Here is a 22609-nt window from a genome sequence, read left to right as displayed (position 1 = left end):
CAGAGAAGGAAAGCGAGGCCCAGATGCACATGCCGTATCTTGGGATTTGAATGCAGGATCCCACAGCCCAGAGCCGCACCTCGTCCAGGAGCTCCACAGAAGCCCGCAGGATCTGCCTCCACTTGTGCACCTCGACGCTGTGGAACTGCTTCTGCAGGGCCAGGATCTCCGCCCACTCCGTGGCTGTCTGGGGGAACTTGCTGTGGGGGATACAGGGCCTGAGTGGGGTCTGGGCCTCCCCCAACTTGCCCAAGCTCCCAGCTCCCTGGGGCTACCCACTCACCCCTTGGCCAGGGCCAGACTGTGCCAGGACTCGAAAGTGTGGGCTGTCCTCTCCAGGGACCAGAGGCGGTAAAAGAGGAGGACGTTGAGGGCAATGAGGACGATGAGGCTGGGGAGAGGGGTCAGAGGTCAGGAGTCAGGATACCAACATTCCCACAAGGGGGGGGTCACCCACGTGACCACACCTTGAAGGGGTGCCATGATCAGCCCTCTTTTCAGAGGAGGAAACTAAGACTCAGACAGGGTGAGTGACATGCCTAGGGTCACACAGTCCATAAGCAGCAAAGTCAGGGTTCAAACCCAGGCCTGTCTGATGCCCGAGCCCTCAACTGCTACTCCAGGCCACCTCGCTGGGGTTGCTGGGGGCACGGAGTGAGGACAAGGGGCTGAAGCTGAGGGTGAGACACAGGTGAGGGGAGGGCAGGATGCAGGACCCTACCTCACACAGATCCTGAGGAGGCAGAGAGGGGGAGACAAAGAGATGAGAGCTGCCCAGCCGGTCCTGGCCACCCCCCGACCCCGGCAGCCCTGAGCTGAGCGCACCGCACGGCACCTCACTGGACTGCTGTTATCTGGCAAACTCAGGCCCAGGGAGGCTGAACGTGTGGCCGACCTCACACTGCCCAGGGTCTGCGGGGAGCACGGATCTCATTTCCATTTCCTCAGAGCACCCTGCCCCTAGCCCCGGCCTCTGTGCATGTCGGTCTCCCTGCCTAATCCCTGTGGGGTCTCAGCTCAGAGTCCTCTGCTCTCCTGGGAAGCCTTCCCTGACGGCCTACCTGTCCAGCCTGGAGGAAGCCTTCACTGGCCTCCGAAGGCTTCCCTGTCCCCTCCGCCCATGTTTCCTCCATCAGCACCCCATCCCTCTGGTCTGGAGCCAGGTCTGTCTCCCCCCAGGGCTGCTGGTCGCTACTGTGTCCCTCGCATCACACAGCTCAGGGCTGGGCACAGAAAACCTGAATGAAGTGTAAGTGACACTGCTCCTTTTGCACACCTCTCCTGGTTCACCTAATTCCGGCTCCCTTGGGAGCCTGCTCCTCCAGCCCCAGGGGCGAGGTCAGGCCCCTCTGACCCCGCCAGACGGCAGACTGAGCAGTACACCATGTGAGGAGCCCTGCTGGGCGCATCTCAAACATTGCCTCCTTTAATCCTTGCTATGGGGTGGGGAGCCCGTGCTCTCACGTAAGCAGAGACCCAGAGAGGCCAAGCACTTGCCCAAGCTCACACAGCCAGGGTGCAGATCCAGGCCTGTCTGACCCCCAAGCCCGGCCCCCTTACTCACACAATGCTGACGAGAACCAGGGCACTGGGGATGCCTGCCCCGGGGCCCTGGTCCACGGACGGTTCCGAGAAGCGGGAGCTGAGGGAGCCTGCGGGGGAGCAACTCGCAGTCAGACTCATCCCCGCTCACCCCACCCGGACCCCCAGCTCCTCCCCCGCCCCCCCAGGCCTGACGGAACTCACCTGAGGGGTGCATGCCAGCCCGGGCGCAGGGGTCAGGGTCCGTGTGCTGCGGCCCGTCACCGTGGCCCCTCCAGCTCAGGGGCCGCTTCCGCCTGCGCAGGCCGGACAGCAGCCCGCGTGCATCCTTCCCGCCTTCCTCCAGAGACAGCTTCTCGGCCTTGGCGAGCTCTCGCTCTGCAGACACGAGAGAGGGCCCTGCATGTCTGCACCCGGCCAGGCCCCGACCCTGTCTGTGGCCCTGGCCGGACCCCTGGCTCCTACCCAGGTGGTGGAAGTAATCTTCGATGCCGCTCCACGAGTTCTTCTCAATGAGAGACTTCACAAGGCTCCAGGGCTGCTTCCGATAGCGGATCTCGGAGGACACTCTGGGGTCGGGGAAGGGGTGAGGGGGTCAGGGTGTGACTCCAGCCTTGCTGTCCCATTCCCGGGGGCAGCCTTCCCTCCCCTGATTCAGAGAGGGCCCCTTGTCACCCACAGACAAAACAGACGCCCCCCAAGGGTTCCCTGTGATCCCCACTCACCACCCCACTCAGCCCGCAGCCCCTTCTCTGTCTACAACCACTACCTTGGCAGGTCTCCCGCCTTCGGAGCTGCCCCAGCACTGCCCACCCAGACTGCCATCCTAGCCTACACCTCACCCTCGAACCCCTTCCATCTTGCTGCTGCGTCCAACTCCACACGGGCTGCTAAGAGACATCTCCCCACGTCCCAAGCTGAGCTCCGAGCTTCCCCCAAACCTGCCCCTCCCAGTCAATGGCGGCTCCATCCTTCTGGTGGCTCAGGCCAAACACCTCGGTGTGTTCCTGACTTCTGCTCGCCTGCCACGGTGGCAACCAACATTCTGCAGCTGACTCGGGGTGGGGAGACTGGGGCAGGGGCCCTGGGTCTGCGGGGAGCACGGATCAGGTGGAGGGGCCGGGCCACTGCTCACCGGAGGCGGGCCTTGTTCCGGGCAAGGCCCAGGATGCAGTAGCGGTGGGCAGTGTAGAAGTAGTCTTGGTAAGGGATGCCCTGCGTCAGCACCTCCGAGTCCACCACACACCCGCCTGCCTGCGGGCCGTGCCGGAACAGCGTCTGCGGGGCCGGGGGAGGAACAGGGAGTCAGTGCCGCGCCCCTCACTCTGGCCCCCAGCCACCCCACCCGCTGGCCACCCTGCCTCGCACACCTGTGTCTCCACCACAGAGGCGCTCTTGGGCCCCAGCGGGTTGCTGATGGGAATGGTGTAGGTCAGCACTCGGCGCTGGTGGCACTTGCTGTCCCCGCTCCAGGGGCTCAAGGTCACGTCTGGAGGATGGAGGGGCAGAATGAAGACACAATTCTCCAGTCCTTTGCCCACAGGCTGTAGGAGACTCGGCCTTTCTGGAAGGTTCCAGTTCTCTGGGGGCTTGCCCCCAACCTGCGCCTCCTCCCTGCCCCCACCCCGGTGTCTGCCCCATCTTCCCTCTGTACGCCTAAAACTTCAGATGTTGATGATCCTCAGAGCTGGGACCTCTCTCCTGCCTACACTTCTCAGCCCTCCTGAGCCACCTCCTCTACTCCTGCAGCCCCAGTCCCCTCTCTTTACCAGTCCTGGCTTCTCCCCTGAGCCTCAGACCTAGGGTCCTGCGACCTCTTGGACACCTTCCCCGGGAAGTCCCCAGGGCCCCTCACACCCACTGGCCTCCGCATCTCCTCAAACACATCCCTCCTCGCCCCACTGTCCTCCAGGCTTCCTGCAGAGCCCTGAGCCTCGTCCTGGACACTCCCTCCCCGTCTATTCACTGACCGCCTGAGCGCTGTCCTAGTTCAGCCCATCCTTGTCTGTCTAGGGCCCCTCTTCCGCCTCCCCCTGAGCTCCTGGCCTCAGTCCCCACCTCTGGTCCAGCGGCGGTAGCTTCTTAAAGCCAAGCCTGACCCTGTCCCTTATCTGTCTGCAACACTCCATGGCTCCCCAGTACTGCCAGACAGAGTCTGAGCTCCTCAGTCTGATGTGCCAGTCTCTCCAGGATATAAACATAGTTTTGGGGGACTCGAGTGCCCCCAACACAAGGCATAGTCTTACTCATTCTGCAGGGGATTCTACGTGGTTCGTTTTCATCAATACAGAAAAAAGAAACAGAGAAAACTACCATCTGAGTAGGCCCTCCCCAACTTGAATCTCTTTTGCAGCCTCCCGAGCTCCGTGCTAGTCCCCTGGTCAGCTCTCTGCCTCCCCTGGTGCTGTGGCTTCCCCTCTCCACACCTGGCCACAGGGGCCCAGCCGCAGGGGGCTTCTCCCGGTGCCAGCCTCCAGCCTCAGGATCTTTGCAGGTACCCTGCTGGCCTCCTGGATTCCTCTCTCCCACCTCCTCCACTTTCCCTAAGAAAGTTCCTCCTTCAGGCCTTAGTTTCAATGTCACATCCTTCCAGCAGCCTTTCCTAATACCCCCCAGACCACAGCCACCTCTCTGACACACACACTTATCTGCGTGAGTATTTGTTTACTGCTGTTCTCACTAGATTCTGGAATTCATCTGTCCTGGTCTCTGCACGGGCCTGACAGAGTGCTCATTAACTCGTATTTATTAAATGCTTACTATCTGCTACTGTTCTAGGCACTTTTCTAGTATTAACTCATTTAGTTCTCATAAGACCCTGACAAGGCAGGTAACTAGTATCACACCCGCATCACACAGAAGAAACCGAGGCACACAGAGGGTCCGCACCTGGGCCAAGGCCACTCAGCTAGCAAGAGGCGGAGCCCCTCTGGTCTCACAGACGCTGCTTTTAACTCCCCAGCCTGCCACACCTGATCTGCACAGCGGTGCCTGACCGCCTCCTGGCCTGCTCCTCCTCACCCCCTCCCGTGTACCTTGGTCACCTCGGCCCCTGACCTGTGAACTTGCACTGCTGCAGGAAGCCCTGCAGGAAGGGCGAGTCTGAGAAGAGCATCTGCTGGAGCCGCTCGGCACCCACGTGGAAGACGGAGTTGATGAGGAGACGACCGGAGAGGTCGGGAAGGAGGGCCGCCAGGTCGGCTGGGCGACAGAGAAGGACAGGGGGTGAGGCTGCCTGCGTTCCTCGGTTTCCCTCTGAGTGACCGCTCCTCCCCACTCCCAGGCCTTGTGGGGTGCCTGGGCAGCCCCGTCCTCCTGGACCAGAGCAGACACAGACACGGAGCTACTCAGCCCCCTCCACCACAGGATGGCTTTAGGGTGGGCGTGTGCCCCAAGCCCAGACAATCAGAGCTACCACCATGGGTTCAAGGCGGAGCACACACCTAGGCTCACGCACCTGCAGTCCCAGTGATGACAGGGGTGGACCTGCTCATTAGCTTGAGCTTTCGGCCCCAGTGATTGGTTCAGGGGTGGGTGGATGGGTGGGTGTGTGTCCCAAGCCAGGCCAGCAGCCACAGTGATGGGCTCAGGGGTGGGCTTGCTCTCCAGTCAGAGCCAACCCTAGAGCTTTTGGTGCAGCCACTGGGAAAAGCATGCTTTCTCTCTGCTAGGTTTGTCTGGGGCAGGGCTGGGGCTCTTTCTGCCACAAGAGTAGTAGCCATCTGAGAATAAAGTTGGCATGGAGAAAATGGAAATGATGATGATGATGGTGATGATGATGATATAATAACAGCCAACACTTAGTAACTGGCCCAAACACTTTACCTGTATTAAGACATTTAATTCTCTCAATGACAACACTATGAGGTGGGTAGTATTATTGCTAACCCCAGGTGAGGAAAATTTTTAGATGAGGAAAATGAGGCTCAGAGAGGTTGAATAATTTGCCCAAGTCACACAGCTAGGAAGCAGTGTGGCCAGGATTTGAGCCCCAGCAATCTGGCTTCAGAGTCTGTACTCCTATCCACCCTGCTAAGCTGCCTGCAAAGCAGAGCTAAATATGGACAGATTTCTAACAACACCATTTAAACGCCTTATCTTATCTGCCTACCCCGTGGACTTTTCAGTCCCATGAGCCAGCGAATCCCTTGGTGCAGCCCGCGTGAGTGAGGTTTGTCACGTGTACCCAAAGCAAACGAATCGGCCACCTGCCTCACCTTCCTCCCCCGTGGATGAGGAGGAGTTACTCGTGTCTGTCAACAGCTCCTCACTGGGCAGCAGATCCAAGGGGCCCAGGGAGGCAGGCCCGTCAGGTGGGGTGGGCTCTGAGCTCGGGGGTTCAGCCACCGGGGTCACTGTCTGGCTGGAGGAGGCGTCTGGCTGTCTGTCTGTCTGCTCTTCCTTGTCCTCCTCTGCCTGCAGAGAAAAGCTTAATCCAGCCTTGTCCCAGCCTAAGGGCCCCTTGTGTACCCACATCCATCAGAAGGCTTCGAGACTGTAGGAAAACCAATGCTGGGGAGGTCATGTGTAGCTCACAGCTGAGCTATGAGGGGCCCTGGGGCCACCCGGACGAGGACTCCTCTCAGCCTCTCAGCCAGGCCTGGCTTGGATGCCTGGGCCATGAGCCTTCTTATGCCTGTCCTGTCCATGCCTTATCTGTTTGTAACCAACCTCAGCCAGCCAGCCAGCCCTCTCGGCTCTTCTGTCTCTCCCGCTTCCTATCTATCTACCTGTCCCATCTTTGCCTGTCTCTCTCTTTCCCTACCTGTGCCTAGTCTCCTTGCCCACCTTCCCAGCTCCATCCCATCCCTGCATCCATCCCGTCACTTACCCCTCCATCCACCTCTTCTCCGTCCATTCCCTCCCTGTCCCCCTCAATCTGACAGTCTGTCCCTCTCTCTCCCCGACACCACCCAGCACCCTCCTCGCTCCTCCACGCGCCTGCTCACCCCGTGGTCTGCGTCACTGCTGGCCCGGGAAAGGCTGGGGGTGATGCGGCCACGGCGCGAACCTGCCGGGCTTGGCTCCTGGCTGTGGTCAGCTGCCCCTGAGGAGGTGATGTCGCTCAGGGCGATTACATCTCCCACTTCCTTGGGGCTCCTACGGAGAAAGAGAGGGAGTGAGACCGCTGTATCTTTGAGACCCCACACACCCTCCCGGTCTCCCAGACTTTGTACCCCCATCTCAGTCCACCCAGGACTCCAGGAGCTCTGCATGCAGCCCCTGCTGTCTCCTCCCAACCCCCGGAACCAGCCTCCAGCCACCGACTCACCCTAGACCATTCAGCTGCAAGGGGCAGACATAGTCTTCATCCTCGCTGGTGAGGCCCAGCTCTGAGCCGTAGCACTGATGCACCAGGTGCCAGAGCTCTCGGGGACTCAGCGTCTGGGCAGGCAGGAGGTTAGGTTGGCCTCCACCTTATCAGGGCCAGAGCCCTTCCACCCGAGCCCACCAGCCCTCAGCCTCAGCAGTTCCCCTGGTGTCCACAAGGGGGAGCATGACCTCCCATCCCAGACCTCTCCCAATCTCACTCCGCACCCCATCGCATAGGAGCCGGTGTGCTCAGAAATTCTCCCTTAGGTCCTCACAATACTTCCATAGCTACAGGTTAAAGTTCCCAGTTTTACAGAGAATATGAGGCCCAGGGTGGAGAACTCGTGCTTGAGGTCAACTCTGGGGCTCAAACCCAGCCAGACTCCAGAGCCAATGCTCCCACCTGCCATGCTGTCCTGCCCCCAACTACTTTCCCAGGTGTCCTCAGAAGCTACCCATGGCTGGAGTGGCTGGATGACACTGATGAGATACTAATAGTAATAACAGTAGCAGTAGCTGACATCAACTGAGTTGTTACCATGTGCCAGGCATTCTTCTAACCCTTTATGCATGCTAACTCAACAAGTCTTCAAAACCATTCTGTAAAGTAGGTGCTAATATTGTCATCACTTTAAGATAATGACACTGAGGCACAGAGGTGGGTAATGTCATCCAATTAGGAAGTGGCAGTGTTGAGATGTGATCCCAGGGGGCTGGTCTAGCCCTGGAGCTAACTGCTGGACTGCACTGCCTCACACGAGCTGACATTTCCAAGCTCTTATTCTAGGCCCAGCTCGGGTGCTGTGAAGGAGGGACAGTCCCCATCTGACCAATGGGGTTCAGTGACTCGCACTCGGTGATGGGGCTGAACTCCATCCCCAGCAGTCTGGCTGCCCTTGCCCTCCTTGGAGACGTTGACACTGCACTGTCCCTCCCTCGGGCTCCTGCTCCAGTGCTCTCGCCCCTGAGGATGGCCATAGCTGGAGCTGTCCCTGAAGACAGGAAGTGAGTGCAGCCCTGCTGGAGGAGTGGGTTTGGGCCTTCCGAGGTGCTACAAGCCAGCAGTAGCAGACACTGTGTGATGCCTACCTGACATCTATCCACGCTCCCTTCCTGCCAGCAGACCCCTGATTTGTTTGGGGTGAAAATCTTCCCCAGCCCCAGAGAATTATAACTGGCTTATATCAACTCATTTTTCCTTTGCCACATACCCAGCTTCCTGTGCAACCAAGGGTGATCATGTGACCAAGTTTTAGCCAAAGAAATACAAGGAAAAGTCTGCTAAAGGAGGCTTTCCCTTCCTGATAAAGGAATGCCCACTTTCCATCCATCCCTTTCTTCTTTCCTGTTTGGGACACTTAACTGAGGGCATGACATCTGGAGCTGTAGCAGCCACCTGCAGCCATGAGGCAACAAGCATGTGGACAAAACATCAATATGCAGAAGGACGATGGTGTAGAATAATGGACAAGAGCTTGGGTCCTTGATGACATAGGGAGCCCTCAAATCTACCCTGGATTGCCTGCCTCCAGACCTCTTGTTACATGGGCATCAGTGTGATTAAGTGGACTCCAGAGCCTGACTGTAATGGGTCAGAATCCCAGCTCTGCCACAGAAAAGCATATGTGCCCATGGGCAAGGCTTTCCCTCTGTGTTTCGCTGGTGAAATAAAGATACTAACCACACTGCCTTGAAGGGTGGCTGTGATGATTAAATAAGTTAATTCATGGAGAGCTCCGAACGGTTCCTCGCACCCCATAGCTCTGTTAAGTGTTAGCTATTATTATTATCATCTGAAGTAATTCAGTATCTGTTTGTTTAAACCATTGTCTGGTTGGGTTTTCAGCTACTTGCAGCTGAATGCATGCTACATAAACTCATGCAACCACAGTGTGCATTCCAGGAGAGCCCCCTCAGGGCTGGCCCATAATAGACTACCAGACTGTGAAAAGTAAAAGTCTGAAATCCCTTACTCAAAATCTTTGGGGTAAGACTTGATTCAAAATTAAGAAATTTGGGGATTTAAGAAAGATAATACACTGCCTATACTATAATACAGCACTAAAAATATCTATATTGTATTTAGGATCCAGTAAGTACAGTGTATACCAGAGGTTCTCAAAGCGTGGTCCAAGGATTTCTGGGCATCCCCTAGATGCTTTTAGGGAATCCATGAGGGCAAAATTATTTTCATAAGTATGATAAGTGTTACTAGTAGTATATCACTTGCCTTTTTCACTTTTATTCTCTCATGAGTGTACAGTGGAGTTTTCCAGAGACTATGTGATGTTATCATTGTTCTGGTGGCTAATGTAATGCGTGTTTGTGGATCTTGTGTTTAAAAATTTCCCAGTTTCGGGACTTCCCTGGTGGTCCAGTGGTTAAGACTCCGTGCTTCCACTGCAGGGGGGCGCGGGTTCGATCCCTGGTTGGGGAACTAAGATGCCACATGCCACGCGGCGAGGCCAAAAAATTTTTTTAAAAAGACGCATTGAAAAACTTGCTCTCTGTGGGAGGCCTTCCCACTGACCCACTGCACCACTACCTCTCCCAAGCCTGCCCTTCTTCTGTTCCTTTCTCAAACTTTGAACACTTCAAAAAAAATGTTCCCAGTTTCAATTTCGAATACAGTATATATTGATAGATATACTCTACTTAAACAGAAGCTTTTTGGAGTCGATAATTATTTTAAAGAGTGTAAAGGATTCCCGAAACTACAGAGTTTGAGAATCACTGGTATATTCTATACTGGATACTATAATATTATACTGAATCACACCTGTATTTAAGATTTACCCCAGTCATTCACATTACTATTTTTTGGTCCTGAAACACATGAAAAGTCCCATTAATTGAGATAAATACAGACCTGTGTTATACAAGAAGCACACGTGGTGTTTTAAGTTTAAATTAATTCAAACTGAAATTAAATTAAAAATGCAGATCCTCAGTCACACTAGCCACGTTTCAAGAGTTCAACAGGCACGTGTGGCCAGTGGCTACCATACCGACAGCACAGCGCAAAACTCTGTTAGACAGTGCTGACAGGGACTGTAAACCATGTCACCTCAAGTTAGGTTTTGCTTTACCAAAAACCTCCCCATCTTCAGAGCATTTTTGATTTGCAGGTGGTGACTAAGGGGTTGTGAGTACGCATTTCTCACGGGCAGGGTGTGGCACCGGAGCCCCCGGCGGCCCCCTGTGGGGGCCTGTGGAAGAGCTGCAGGCACACTGGGTCTGGTGCCCATGGAGAAGAGCTGGAGGGGTCCTCCAGTTCCCCGAGTCCTGGCATCCCCGGCTCCATGGTCCCCCCCCCAGCCCTCCCCCTAGCCCCCCCGCCAGGATCCGCCCAGGCCCACCTTTTCAAGCAGTGCGTTCTGCCAGAGGCGGAAGATGAGGAGGAAGCAGCGATCTCGGGCCCCAAAGGAGGTGAAGAAATGCTGCACAAGAGAGAGGGGTGTGAGCCCTGGGGGAGAGACAAGGCTGGAGGGAGGAGAAAGCTCCACCTGCTGCACCCTGTTCCCGGCTCTCCATGCTGATGTATGTATTCATTCATCCCTTCGCTCATTCCACAGAATATATGTCCTGCCTGTGCCCAGCCCAGCACTGGATGACCGTGGAGTCACCACGATGAGGAGATGGCCCCCGGCCCTGGCCCCAGGGCTCACAGTCCAGGGCGGGAGACAGGGTCAGCCCAGACTGGCTCGGCTGCTTGGGGGAAGCCCAAGGCACATTCCCAGTCTCCTATGCCCGCAGTGGGTGGCCAACGGATCCCCTTTTGGCCAAGAAAACACAAAGGGAAGTCTGCTTGAAGTCTTCCCGCCCCATTTCCTTCTCCAGTCCCGTCTGGGCCACTGGTGTGAGGCAGCCCTCTTGGACCCTGAGGCAAAAATCATGATACATGGAGCATCAGGGAAGGCTTCCCGGTGGAGGAGGCCTCTGAGCTGATAGAATTTTTCTGTTAATACTATCCCTGAGCAGCTGTGTCAGGGGACAGACTGCAGGGCCTGAGACAGGAGCAGACTGCAGGAGTCCGGGTCAGAGACTACAGGAGCCCACGCTGGGGCCGGGAGAATAAAGAGAAAGGGAAGATGAGAGAAGCTGGGTGCTGAGTCAACAGGGCTCTGGGTGGTTGGAAGGAGAGAGGAGCCGGTGAAGACCGGGGACCCCGGGGCCCCTGTCTGCTAGTCCTCTCGCTCACCTTCTCATTCTCTGTGCAGATCTGGATGGCGTTGGGGATCAACTTGGCCGTCTTTTCCTTCTTCAGACACGTCACTTCCTTCAACTGGATGGAAATCTGAGGACAAAAGACAGGTCAGAAGGGGCCAGGGCCCTGCCCGCCCTGGGGCCCCTCCTCGTCCCAGGTCGGTCAGCTCACTGTTGTCTCCCAGCGGAAGATGTTGCTGTAGAAGCAGATCCAGTTCTCGGAGAGATAGAGGCGGCCCTGGAGGAGGATCTCGCGCTGCAAGGCACAGGAGTAATCTGAGGCGGCCGAGGGGAGAGACGGGCAGACAGCCGAGTCACACGGCTGTCCTGGCCGCTGGGCCGGCGCATGCGGGAGGGTCGGGAGGGCAGAGCTGGGAGCCCCGGGTCTGGCTGGCAGGGACTCACCCACAATGAGGCGTTCGGCTTCGGGGAGCTTGCTGAACAGTTTACGGAAGTCCTCGTTCCGCTGCTTGTACGTGGGGCTCAGCATCTGGGGGAAGTTTGGGAAGTGAGAACTGGGACAGGGGGCCACAACCCTAATTCTGTGCCCCAAAGCTCCCAGCACCCCTCAGTCTCCTCAGCCCGGGAGGAGCCTCTCTGAGGCTTCAGTGTCTAGCTCACTTCTGGCTCTTACTGCCTGTAACACAAGAGTAACCATAACGAGAGCCATTTACTGATTGCTACCTAAGCCAGGTCCTGTACCACGTACCCACCAGTATCACTGACTCTCAGTCAATGTTCCCTTCAGTCTAGTAAGGTCAGAACTGTTTCTCAAGGAGAGAGAAACCCAGAGGTTAAGCAACTCACTCAAGGTCACAGAGCATGTAAGTAGCAGCATAGGATGTGACCCCCAGGTCTGCTGACCCCAGCACCCACTCCGTGACTACTGCAGCCAGGGGCCCCTGGCCCAATACCTGTCCCCCTCCCTCTCATCCCTCCAGCAAGGCCCCCTGCCCCGATACTTACACTGTACCAGCTCTGCATCTTCTGTAAGAGAAAGGAATGGAGTCAGAATGAGCCTCGGGATGCCCCTGTCCTCCCACCCCTCCCCCCACCCCACCTGGGCTTGCACCAACCCACCTTGCTGTTGCGGATGAAGTTCCGGCTGCCCAGGCTCTGGGTGCTGGGTGTCCCGGTCACCCCACCCTTCTCTGAGGAGCTATCTGACCCCTTCTCCACCATGGTGCCCGGTTCCGGCTCAGGTGGGGGTCGGCTTGGCGGCAAGAGCTGAAGCCGCTTGCGGAGAGATGGGGAGCTGCTTGGCGTGCTCCGGCCAGAGTGCGGGGTGGTGCTGGGGGAACGGGAAGAGGAGCATTGTGGGGAAAAACAGGCTGGGGTGGGGGGAGGACAGGCCGGCGTGGGGGGTGGGGACCCACCCATCAGCCCATTGATCCCCACCTACCCACCCTGCTCCACTTCCTAGCCATGTGACCCAGAGCAGGCCCCCTAGCTCCCCGGGCCTCGGTCAGTTCATCTGTAATCCAAGGGTGAGAAATGCATGTCCTCTTCTAGTTGTCTGGAGGGTTAAACAAATCAGTACATGTAAAGGGCTTCTAACAGAGCCTGGCACATAGTGAGCTCTCAGTAATGCCTGCTGGTCTTAAAATTAACTTATTAATTCATTCATACAATAAATATTTATTGAACAACCACTTTCCACTCAGTGGCTTGAGCTAAAAACCTAAGCGTCTTTTTCTTTCCTACTCACCCCTCATTTTTACTCTATTAGCAAGTCCCTCATGGTCCAGCTCTAAAATCTATCTCCATTATTTCTATTTGGCCCACCTCCCCCTGCTCCAGCGCCCTGGCCCAGCCTCCGTGCTCCCCCCTCCTGGACACCGCAGTAGCCTCCTCCCTGCTCAGATCAGGGACCTCCTGGCTGAGTTCTCCCCGCCTGCATTCGACTCCAGGTGAAGGCAAGGTCCTCATCGCCTCTGCTCAGGGGCCAGTTCTCCAAGATACCTTCCCTCGCCCCTCCATGTAAACCACATTCCCCTCTCCCGAGCCCCCTCCCTCTTCATCTCTCTCCTCAGCACTTCTCCGAGTTTCAAATCCTCCCACACCAGGAGGTGCACTTCACAGGGGAAGGGGGTTTTGTTCCCAGCTGCACCCCATTGCCTAGAATGAGGCCTGGTGCACAGCAGGTGCTCCGCAAGCTTTTGCCCCTGTGGACTGAATGAGTGATTGACGCCCCCCCCCCGTGCCCCCCACCCTCCAAACTTGGATTCCACCAAGTATACCACTGGCCCAACCCTCCGCAGGCTGAGGCTGCTGCAGATCTCAGCTGGACCACTTCCCTGTGACCTTGGGCCAGTGTCTGAGCCTTTCTGTGCCTCAGTTTCTTCTTGAGTATACTGGGGATAACAGCAGTATCCACCTCCCGGGGTTGTCTGGAGGACATACATACATAGAGCCCACCACCTGGAAGGTGCTCTGGTTGATTAGGGACTGTCAGACTAAGACGGAGCACGCAGCCCTGCCGCCACCCCAGAGCACTTGCTGCCGAGGTGCCACGCTGACCCCTGCATAAACACCTCAGCCTGGTATTTGGAGCCCAAACGGACGCCAACTCCAGTCAGTCACCCTCTAAGTGCACACGGAGCGCCCGCCCTGCACCAGGCACTGGGGACACAGAAGTGGGCAAGACAGATGCAACACCTGCCCGCAGGGACCTGGCATTCTGATGGGGGAACAGAGACGATCAGTAAGAGATCATGTAAATAAGGATGATAATCTCAGACACTGGTCAGTGCTGTGAGGCAGCACTGCTCACAGGGGCAGCACCAGCAGTGCCTGGAAGCTGTCAGAAATGCAGAGTCTGGAACCTACCGCAGACCTCCTGAATGAGCAAGTGTGGGTGGGGCCCAGGAGGCTCTAATGCATGTTCAAGTTTGAGGACCACGGAGATAAGGAGGACTAAGTGGGTTGGTGTGCAGGGCACACTTGAGCTGAGCCCAAAGGACAAGGAGCAGATCTGGCAAAGGCCGGGGAAGAGTGTTTTAGGGGCAGGAACAGTGAGTTCCAGCACAGGACTGAGTTTGGCGGGTCTGAGGAGGAGCAAGGTGGCCAGCGGGGCTGGGGGAAGGAGGACAGGAGGCCACAGGCCCACCTGCAGGCCCTCTGGGCCCTGAGCAGGTGTTCGGCTTTCACCCTGACGGCCTGGTGAGCTCGGGAAGGGTTTAAAGGAGGGGTGACCACATTCCTCCCCTGCCTCATCTTCCTGCCTCTCTAGCCCGAAATGCAGACCCCCTCCTCCACCTATCCTACTCTCCTGCAGCCTCAGGTCTAGGGGAGGGCGCCTGCAGACAAGTCCGACACAAACAGACAGGGAACAGCCTGCACCCCCAGATCTTGCTCCTTGGCAGGACAAAGAGGAAGTGCTCAAGCCTGACAGCCCGGAGGCTGCCCAACCAGGCAGGCTGCAGCAGAGGGAAGGGAGGAGCCCGACACCGTGACATGGCTCAGGGACTTGGAAGAGAATGGGGTTTTGTCACTGCAGACACCTCACCTCCGGTTTCCCGGGCCTAAAGAGGCCAACAACTCCCTCTGGTCAGAGAGGGGCAGAGGCCTACACAGGTGTGCACAAAAGGGAACCTCGACATGGCTCACACACAGCCACTGTCACAGGCAAACTGCAGTTCCCCACAGTTGTAAGAAGTCTCCCCTATATCACAGGTATATTACAGTCACACACAAAGCCACAGAGTCCCAGCACAATCACACACAAGGATGCTACAGCCACACACAAAGTCTCAGAAGTTACACACACATGCGCGGGCACGCATGCACAACACACACGCAGCTGCAGAGGGTCACAGAAACAGAAAACCATGCCAAGTCCCAGGTACATTCACACACACGGACACAAGAAAGTCTCAGAGGAGACGTGAAAGCAGGTAACATTCCCACAGTTACAGAGAGAGCCACACAGTGAAAGAACAGTCACAGAGGACCCCAGCTAACACGTGCACAACCCAGGTAAATGAAGTCTAGGGTCAGCTCAGCTCTCATGGCGTTCCCCATCTGGAGGGGAAGCCAGACCAAAGACCTGCTCTTACGTGGCAAGGGATGGACATGACAGCTGCTGTCGCTGACTGACAGAGAGCCCTGACACTCACACAGCCATGAAGGACTTGGGAAAAATGCAGCCCCAGGAGGTCGTGGACACATCTCGACAACACAGTGGCCAGGTACTGAAACCATGCATGGGACATGCTTTATAAACTGTAACAGGGGAACAACATCAGTTACTATTATTGCTCTGGAGAGTCAGGGGTACACCCAAGGTCTCAGGAGGGAGGGTCCCAGGCTCACTATGAGCCACAAGGGGTCTCTCTCTCTCACTCACACAAAGCCCCAGAGGGTCCCAGCTGCTCACATGGAAGCCCAGGCACGTACAACGTCATGAAGGGGCACACACATGAACTCTCACACAAAGATGGAACCAGAAATAGATAAAAGGTACAACCCCCGAGGGTTTCAGTCAACTCAATGAGCCCCAGACACACAATAATGTCACACATGGACACACACAGGTGACTTACACTTGCACACAGAGCTAACAGGTTCAGAGGCAAATTATAAGCACACAGAGGAAGAGGATCATAGCAGCAAACAAAGAGCGCCTGACACATGCACACACACACTACAAAGTCACAACTGAACACACAGGCAACTTACAGTGACACTTGGAACCACAGATGGTATCCCAGATAAATTCACACACACGCACACAGCCAAGGAGGATCACAGCTGTCTGCACACTAGGAGACTTAGACACATGTACACACACTCCAAAGTCACAATCAGACGTGCACAGGTCTGACGGGATGAGATACATTACACACACACAACCACGGAAGGTCACAGCCACGCACACAAAGCCCCAGACCCACACTACAGTCACAATCAGACACACGCAGGGAGCTTACAGCAACACATGGAGCCACAGATGGAATTCGAGGTAAATCACACACACACGGAGCCAAAGAGGATCACAGCTGCCTACACACTAGGAACACAAACACGCATACACACTTCCAAGACACCTACAATGCATAATCTAAAATACTCTGGGTCCAGACAGAGAATAGGTCAATTCCGTGCCCACGACCCCAGAGGATCTCACGCACGCGGTCGGCCGGCCAGCCACGCAGCAGCCCCCATCCAAGCAGCCCCGGGACCAGCAACAGATCACAACGGCGGGAGGGGGCCCAGACCGAGAGAGGCTGCTCCCGGGCTTGCCCCGAGCTCCGGGGCCTGGGGGCCCGGCCGGAGGGGGCTCGTCTGCGTCCTGCCTCGACCGCAGGCCCGAAGACCTGGGTCAGCCTCGCGCCCACCCCTCGCCTCCCAGGCAGCGGCGAAGGAGGCCCGGGGCGCTCCCGGAAGGCCGCGGTACCCCCACGGGATGAGGCCGGGTCCCCCAGCCAAAGCCCCGCCAAGCCAACGAACCGGCCCCGGGGGCCTCCCAGCCGTCAGGACCCATCCCCGAGCGCACCCATGGGCCCCCAACGCCTCCCTCCCCTCCCCCTGGCCGGTCCCCGGTGCACAAGCTCCCGGACCTCGGCTGCTGCCGCGCCACCCCCAGCCGAGCCCGCGGAGCCCCCTCCCCCCTCTCCTCCCGAACCTCCCCCGCCCCCGCCGCGGTCCTCACTCGAACATGGATGCGGAGCGGCGGGCGCGCCCAGCCGCAGGGCAGGGCCGGGCCCGGCTGAGCGTCCCCGCTGGGCAGCCGCCTCGCCTTCTTCGGCCGCCGCCCGCACCCGACCCCGCCGCCCGCAGCCCGCCGCCCGCACAAAAGGCCGGGGCCGCGGGAGGCAGCCGCAGCGTCAGCTCCCCCTTCCTGCCCCCGCCCCGTCGCGTCACAGCACCGCCCCCCGCCCGCGAGAGGGAAGGGGAAGGGGAGGGACCGGCCGAGGCGGGGAGGGGAGGGAGGCGGGGAGGGGAGGGAGGCGGGGAGGGGAGGGAGGCGGGGAGGGGAGGGAGGCGGGGAGGGGAGGGAGGCGGGGCCTAGATGGAGAGAGTCAGATACCTGGAGGGAGAAAGGGGCCGCAGGGAGGCGGGAGAGCAGGAGGTGAGAGCGGGAGGAAGACCCACGGTGGGCTGGCCAAGGAGAGGGAGGGACGGCGGGGACAGAGCGAGGCCACAGGGAGAGAAACGCGAGAGGGAGGGACGGGGCGCTGGGGCAAGAAGAGCGAGACAGAGATGGAGAGGGGCGGCTGGGACGCCAGGGCACGGAGAGAGCAAGAGAGGCAGAGGCTCTAAGGAGAGAGACAGAGAAATGGACCGGGGAGGGGGAAAGACAGAAAGAGAAAAACACAGACTTGATTAAAACACGACACCGCCATGGCAGCTAGAGGCTTGGGCACAGGCCCGACCCATTCCCCTGGTACCGGGAAAGGGGTCCTCGGCTCCAGTGAGGCCCCAGGCTGGGGGCTCTCCGCACCCCCCCTCGCCAACCCGGGGCGGAACCTGAGAGGTGGGGCGGAGCTGGGGGTGGGATGGAGATTCGAGGAAACGGAGGGGTTGCGGCTGTGGGTACGCAGCTGGCGGGAAGCGGGTGGGGCCCTAGGCCGCCTCCCTCTCCGCATCTCTGAGGCCCCGCTGTCGGCCCCCGGAGGGCCCAGCGCCTTGGTCTCTGGGGACCCCTCTTGGTCCCAGCCCGCGTCAGCCAGCCCGAGTTAGAATCCAGCCTCCCTGGCGCTTATCTGACTTAAAGCAAGTCACCTAGTCCTGGGGATCCCACTAACTCTGTGGTCAGGACTTTCCCACAGGACGGGGGGTGGGGTGGGGGGACTGCCCTTTTACAGAAGGGGAAGCCCGGCCTCAAAGATGGGAAGTGACTCGCCGAGGTCACTGTTGTTGGACGCAATCCTCCCGTGACGCCATAACTTGCGCCTGTCTCTGCAGCGGCTGCCTGAGTTATCAGCTGCCTGAGTCTGTCGGTGTCCTGGACCCCTTGCCCGAGAACACAGACATGGGAGTCCTACCTCGCAGCTCCTGGCCACGGGCGCCCCAGCACAGATACTTGCTCCCCGCTCCTCTCTAGGACAGGCTGTTCCTAGCTGTTGAAAAAAACTCCATTCCCATGGCTCTCCCACCCTACACCCCCTCCCTCCAAAAACACCCACTGTCTTCTCCATTTTGGTGGATGGCAGGCCCCAAACTTCAGCTTTTCTCGACCCTCTCTTTCCTTCACACGCACATCCAGTCTCTCAGCAGACCCTGTTGGCTCCACCCACAAAGTCTATTCAGAATCTAAACTCTGCTCCTCCACTGCCCCCACCCTGGCCCAGCCTCCATGCTCTCCCTCCTGGACCATCACACAGCCTCCTCCCTGGTCTCCCTGCTCCCATCCCACCCCTACAGTCTGCTCCCCACACACAGCCAGAGGGAGCCTGTGAACTGGTGTCAGGTCAGGGCTCTCGGGGCTTGGAGCCCTCCCGGAGCCCCACCTCTCAGTCCCGCTGAAAGCAGAGTCCTCCCCTTGTTGCCTAAGACTCCACTCTTTCTTCTCCTCTGGCTCCCCCTTGCTCACAGCCTCTAGCTACCCAGCCTCCCTGCTGTTCCTCTAACTCCCCAGACACATTCCTGCCCCCAGGCCTTTGCACTTGCTTTGCCTCTGCAGGGAAGCTCTTCCCCCCTTCTTCCCGTGACTGCCTCTCAAGGTCAGATCTTGGGGTCAGATCTCAGCCAGGCCTTCCCTCCACCACCTCCCTTTGTCTCACTGTTCTCTTTCTTTGTATTTCTCTTTGCCTGTTTCTTCTTCTGAAATACTTTAAAATTTTTAATTAGGGAATATTTATTTCAAACAGGAAAAATACAAGAGTCATCTTGGTCCCTACCAAGCATATATGACATGAATAGATGTGGACATTTTGCCATTTTTGCTTCAGATCCTTTTTTTTAAAGAAATAAATGATTACAGTTACGGTTACCAACTCCCCACCCCTCTTTTTTCTGTTCCTGTCCCCCAAGGTACCCACTGCCCTGAAGTTGGTATGTGTTCTTTCTGTTCATTTTTCTATCCTTTTTCTGCATCAAGATGCATCCACTAACAATATATCCCATTATTCAATGCCTTCTAAAAAGATACACAATTAGGCTCCTACTGTATCATTTTGCAACCATCATTGTTTCTGAGACTTCTCCACGTTGATACACAGAGCCCTACTTCATAAACTTTAACTCTTATCGAATGTTCATTGTTGGAAGAAACCACAATGGACATTTCTATTCAAGGCCAATGTAGTTCTTTCCTCTTTCCTCCTATAGCCTTGAACCTCAGCTGTTCCTGTCTCCTTGTGCCAGAGGTAGTGTTTCTTTGCAGAAGTTTTGTTTAAACTTTTTTTTTTTCCCCAAGAGTTGCAGCAGGAAATACCTTTTACATTGGTTTCCAAGTACACACTTAAAAATACAGTCAGCCCTCTGTATCTGCAAATTCCACATCTGTGAATTCAACCAATCAAGGGTCGAAAAAAAAATTTTTTTTAATTCTGGGAGGGGTACACTTGAAACTAACACAACATTGTGAATTAACTACACTTCAATTTTTTTAAATTGGTACACAATATATTAGTTTCAGGTGTACAAAATAATAATTTAATATTTGTATAAAAAAATTGGGGGGCTGGGGAGGGATAAATTAGGAGTTGTGATTAATACTATGTATAAAATAAACAGCGAGGACCTACTGTATACCACAGGGAACAATATTCAATATCTTGTAATAACCTGTAATGGAAAAGAATCTGAAAAAGAATAGATATATATGTGTATGTATAACTGAATCACTTTGCTGTACACCTGAAACTAACACAACATTGTAAATCAACTATACTTCAATAAAAAAAAAAAATTCCAGGAAGCAAAACTTGAATTTGCTGGCTGGCAACTATTTACATAGTATTTACAACCATTTACATAGCATTTACATTGCATTAGGTTTTATAAGTAATCAAGAGGCAATTTAAAGTATACAGGAGAATGTGAGTAGGTAATATGCAAATACTACACCATTTTATATAAGAGATTTGAGCATCTGCAAAGTTTGGTATCTGCAGGGGTCTTGGAATACCCCCATGGATACCGGGGACAGCTGTATATGTAATGTCACAAAATTTGTAGGAAGCCACACTTGTTCACTGCCTCATACAGTGTGTCATTTTCTTCTTCTTTTTTTTTTTTTTTTTTTTTTTTTAACACTTGTTATTTTCGATTCTCTCCTGATTCTATTTGGGAAAAAGCGTTGATTGCTGTGTAGCAATTGCAGCAATTGCAGCAGCCCTTGAATGGGTCACGACCCACAGTTTGAAAAACACCAGGCGGGTCAAAAGAGAACGTTCACCTCTGGTTTTAGTAAGCAGTGCTCAGCTGAGCTCATTTGGTTATCCCAACACATATTCCCAGCTGCAATTTTTATCTGCATCTATTTCACAGCTTCCAGTCAGGCCCCTGTGGGGCTAAGGCCACATTCTAACTGACCTTCAGCTCCCCACCTGGAGTGCCAGCCACAGGGAACCCACCCTGTGGGTCCCGAGAGAGAGAGAAAACCCCTTTCCCATCCCACCACCCAGGTCTGACCTGTCCTGGGGCAAACTCTCCAGGTCTGGGGTCCTCGGCAGCTGCAGGCGCTGGGGAGGTGGGGTGCAGGGGGGTGACTCCCCATCGCTGGCTGGCGTTATCTGAATGGAGGGCACCTCTGGGAGCATCCAGGGCTTAGGGGCCAGGCCCTGGGCCCTGCCACCCTGTGTCTGCTGGCTCTGCCACTCGGCTGGGGGGACAGGTGAGTCCTGGGCACCGCTGTCCTGGGTCAGCAGGGGTGCGCAAGGCAGCAGGGGCAGGAACTCAGCCATGGGGAGAGCTCTGCCTGCCCGGTTGGGGGTCTTGGTCTCTGGGGAAGAAAGAAGAGGTGAAGGGGAGAGTTCCCGTGCAAACCCTGCCCCTCCCCCACCCGCCCCCTGCTGCTCCGAGAGGAGGGGTGAGCTAGAGCTTCAGAGCACAGTCAGAGAGGGGGTCAGAGAGGTCTGGGTGGGATTCCCACCTCTGCCAACATCCTCCTTTTCGACCCTGAACCTCAGGTTCCTCTCTGGAAACTGGAGATCCTGATAGCGACATCCTAGGGTGACCTGGCAGTGTCACGGAGCTCTGACAAGTGTAGGGCCCAGCCCAGGGCCTGGACCACAACAGGCGGTCAGTGAACTCTGTTCAAGCCCCTAGACTGGGGTTTATTTTTTCTGAGAATTCACCAAGGCCAAGCCCTGGGTGAATATATACCCACCACCCCAGCACCCTTCCACACACACAGGGCCAGGAAGGAGCCAGGCCTGAGCGGGCCCTAGGGCCTGAGTAACGGCTGATCAAGTGGAAAAGAGAGGCAGAATCCAGGATTTCCCTTCCCTGTTTGCTCAGCAATTGCCCCTCCCAAGACACACAAAGGGAGGGAACCAGGCCAGTTCCTGCGGTTGTGATTATGATCCTGGAGGCCTCGTGGGTCTGGGGAGATGAGATTAGTGTCTGTCTGTCCTCACAGCAGTACGTGGCAAGGGCTTCTTGGCACCCAGCTGCTGGGGATAGAGGGAAGGAGGAACCGTGGGACCCAGAGAGGGTTTCCCCTGGCTTGGGAAGACCCTGACCTTCACAGGCCAGGCCTGGACCCCAGAGTCCTTCCCAGACACCCCAACGCCCCTACCTTATGGCTTCCTCCTCCTTCCGTCCTCGCAGGGTTTGCTCCGACTTCCACGGTGAGGGCAGGTGACCAGGCCCTTTTCTCCCCCTCAGGAGTCCTGGCTGGGCCAGAGAGTCACGACCCTGTCAGGCGGAATAGCGTGTCCAGCTGGAGTCATGTTCCCCTCTGGCCAGCTGTTCCTGGGAGAAGGGCGGGGTGCCCGTGGGGACATTCATATCTCAGAAGAGGCCCTTCCTTCTTGACTGCCCGTGGAGCAAGGGGCTGTCCTCACCCTAGGCCTCTATGCTCCGTGTCTCCTGTTGGTGGCAGCCAGCACGATGTCCCTCCTGTCCCCACTTCTCCCCCAGGACTGCTCCTCCAACCCCAGACATCACCCCCAGGTGGCCACATCTAACACTCTTCCAGTCCTCATCTTCCGGTCCTGCTCCTAGAGGCGGGAACCTGGGAGACCCCTCTTCTTTCTGGTGGGTTCTCTTGGCCTCAAGGGCATCCCACTGACAGCTCCACCTCACTTTTGTGCACAGCTCCACCTCACTTTTGTGCAAAGCTCCTTCATTTCCACCTGATCTGTAAAAGCTGGCATTCCCCGTGGCTTAGCTCTTTTCCAATTTTATTATGTAATAATTGACACATGCTAAAGGACGTCTGCATCCTACTTGTGAGTTACCAAGTTGAACAGTAAAATGAATGCCATAATCCCCCACACCCGATTTGAGAGTCAGTACATCACTGTGGGTCCCCCTGTGACTGCCTTATCCTACCCCTGCCTCCCTTCCCAAAGCCTCCATCACCCCTCATTTGTCAGTTATCATTCCTTCACGTCTTTTAATTGCTTTTTTGAAATCAGAATGGTATGCATTC

The 22609-nt window shown here is 56.3% G+C and overlaps 1 protein-coding gene across 1 annotated transcript; it reads right to left on the bottom strand.

Moving 5' to 3' along the window:
* Positions 1-4: 4 nt before the first annotated feature.
* GRAMD1A (GRAM domain containing 1A) lies at positions 5-21858 on the bottom strand (the record flags this gene model as incomplete). Its single annotated transcript, XM_028486374.2, has 19 exons — positions 21752-21858; positions 20644-20953; positions 12142-12352; positions 12028-12048; positions 11467-11551; positions 11234-11337; positions 11057-11152; positions 10215-10295; positions 6815-6927; positions 6492-6642; positions 5760-5958; positions 4600-4743; positions 2913-3031; positions 2678-2820; positions 2008-2111; positions 1747-1920; positions 1565-1652; positions 284-391; positions 5-200 (listed from the first exon to the last, which is right to left on the bottom strand). Coding segments are annotated over exons 2-19 (2409 nt in total), but the record flags the coding sequence as incomplete, so codon positions are not given.
* Positions 21859-22609: the final 751 nt, after the last annotated feature.

Source organism: Physeter macrocephalus, unplaced genomic scaffold (genome assembly GCF_002837175.3).
Source record: "Physeter macrocephalus isolate SW-GA unplaced genomic scaffold, ASM283717v5 random_876, whole genome shotgun sequence".
NCBI classification, from domain to species: domain Eukaryota; kingdom Metazoa; phylum Chordata; class Mammalia; order Artiodactyla; family Physeteridae; genus Physeter; species Physeter macrocephalus.
This window is presented reverse-complemented; position numbering and strand designations above follow the sequence as displayed.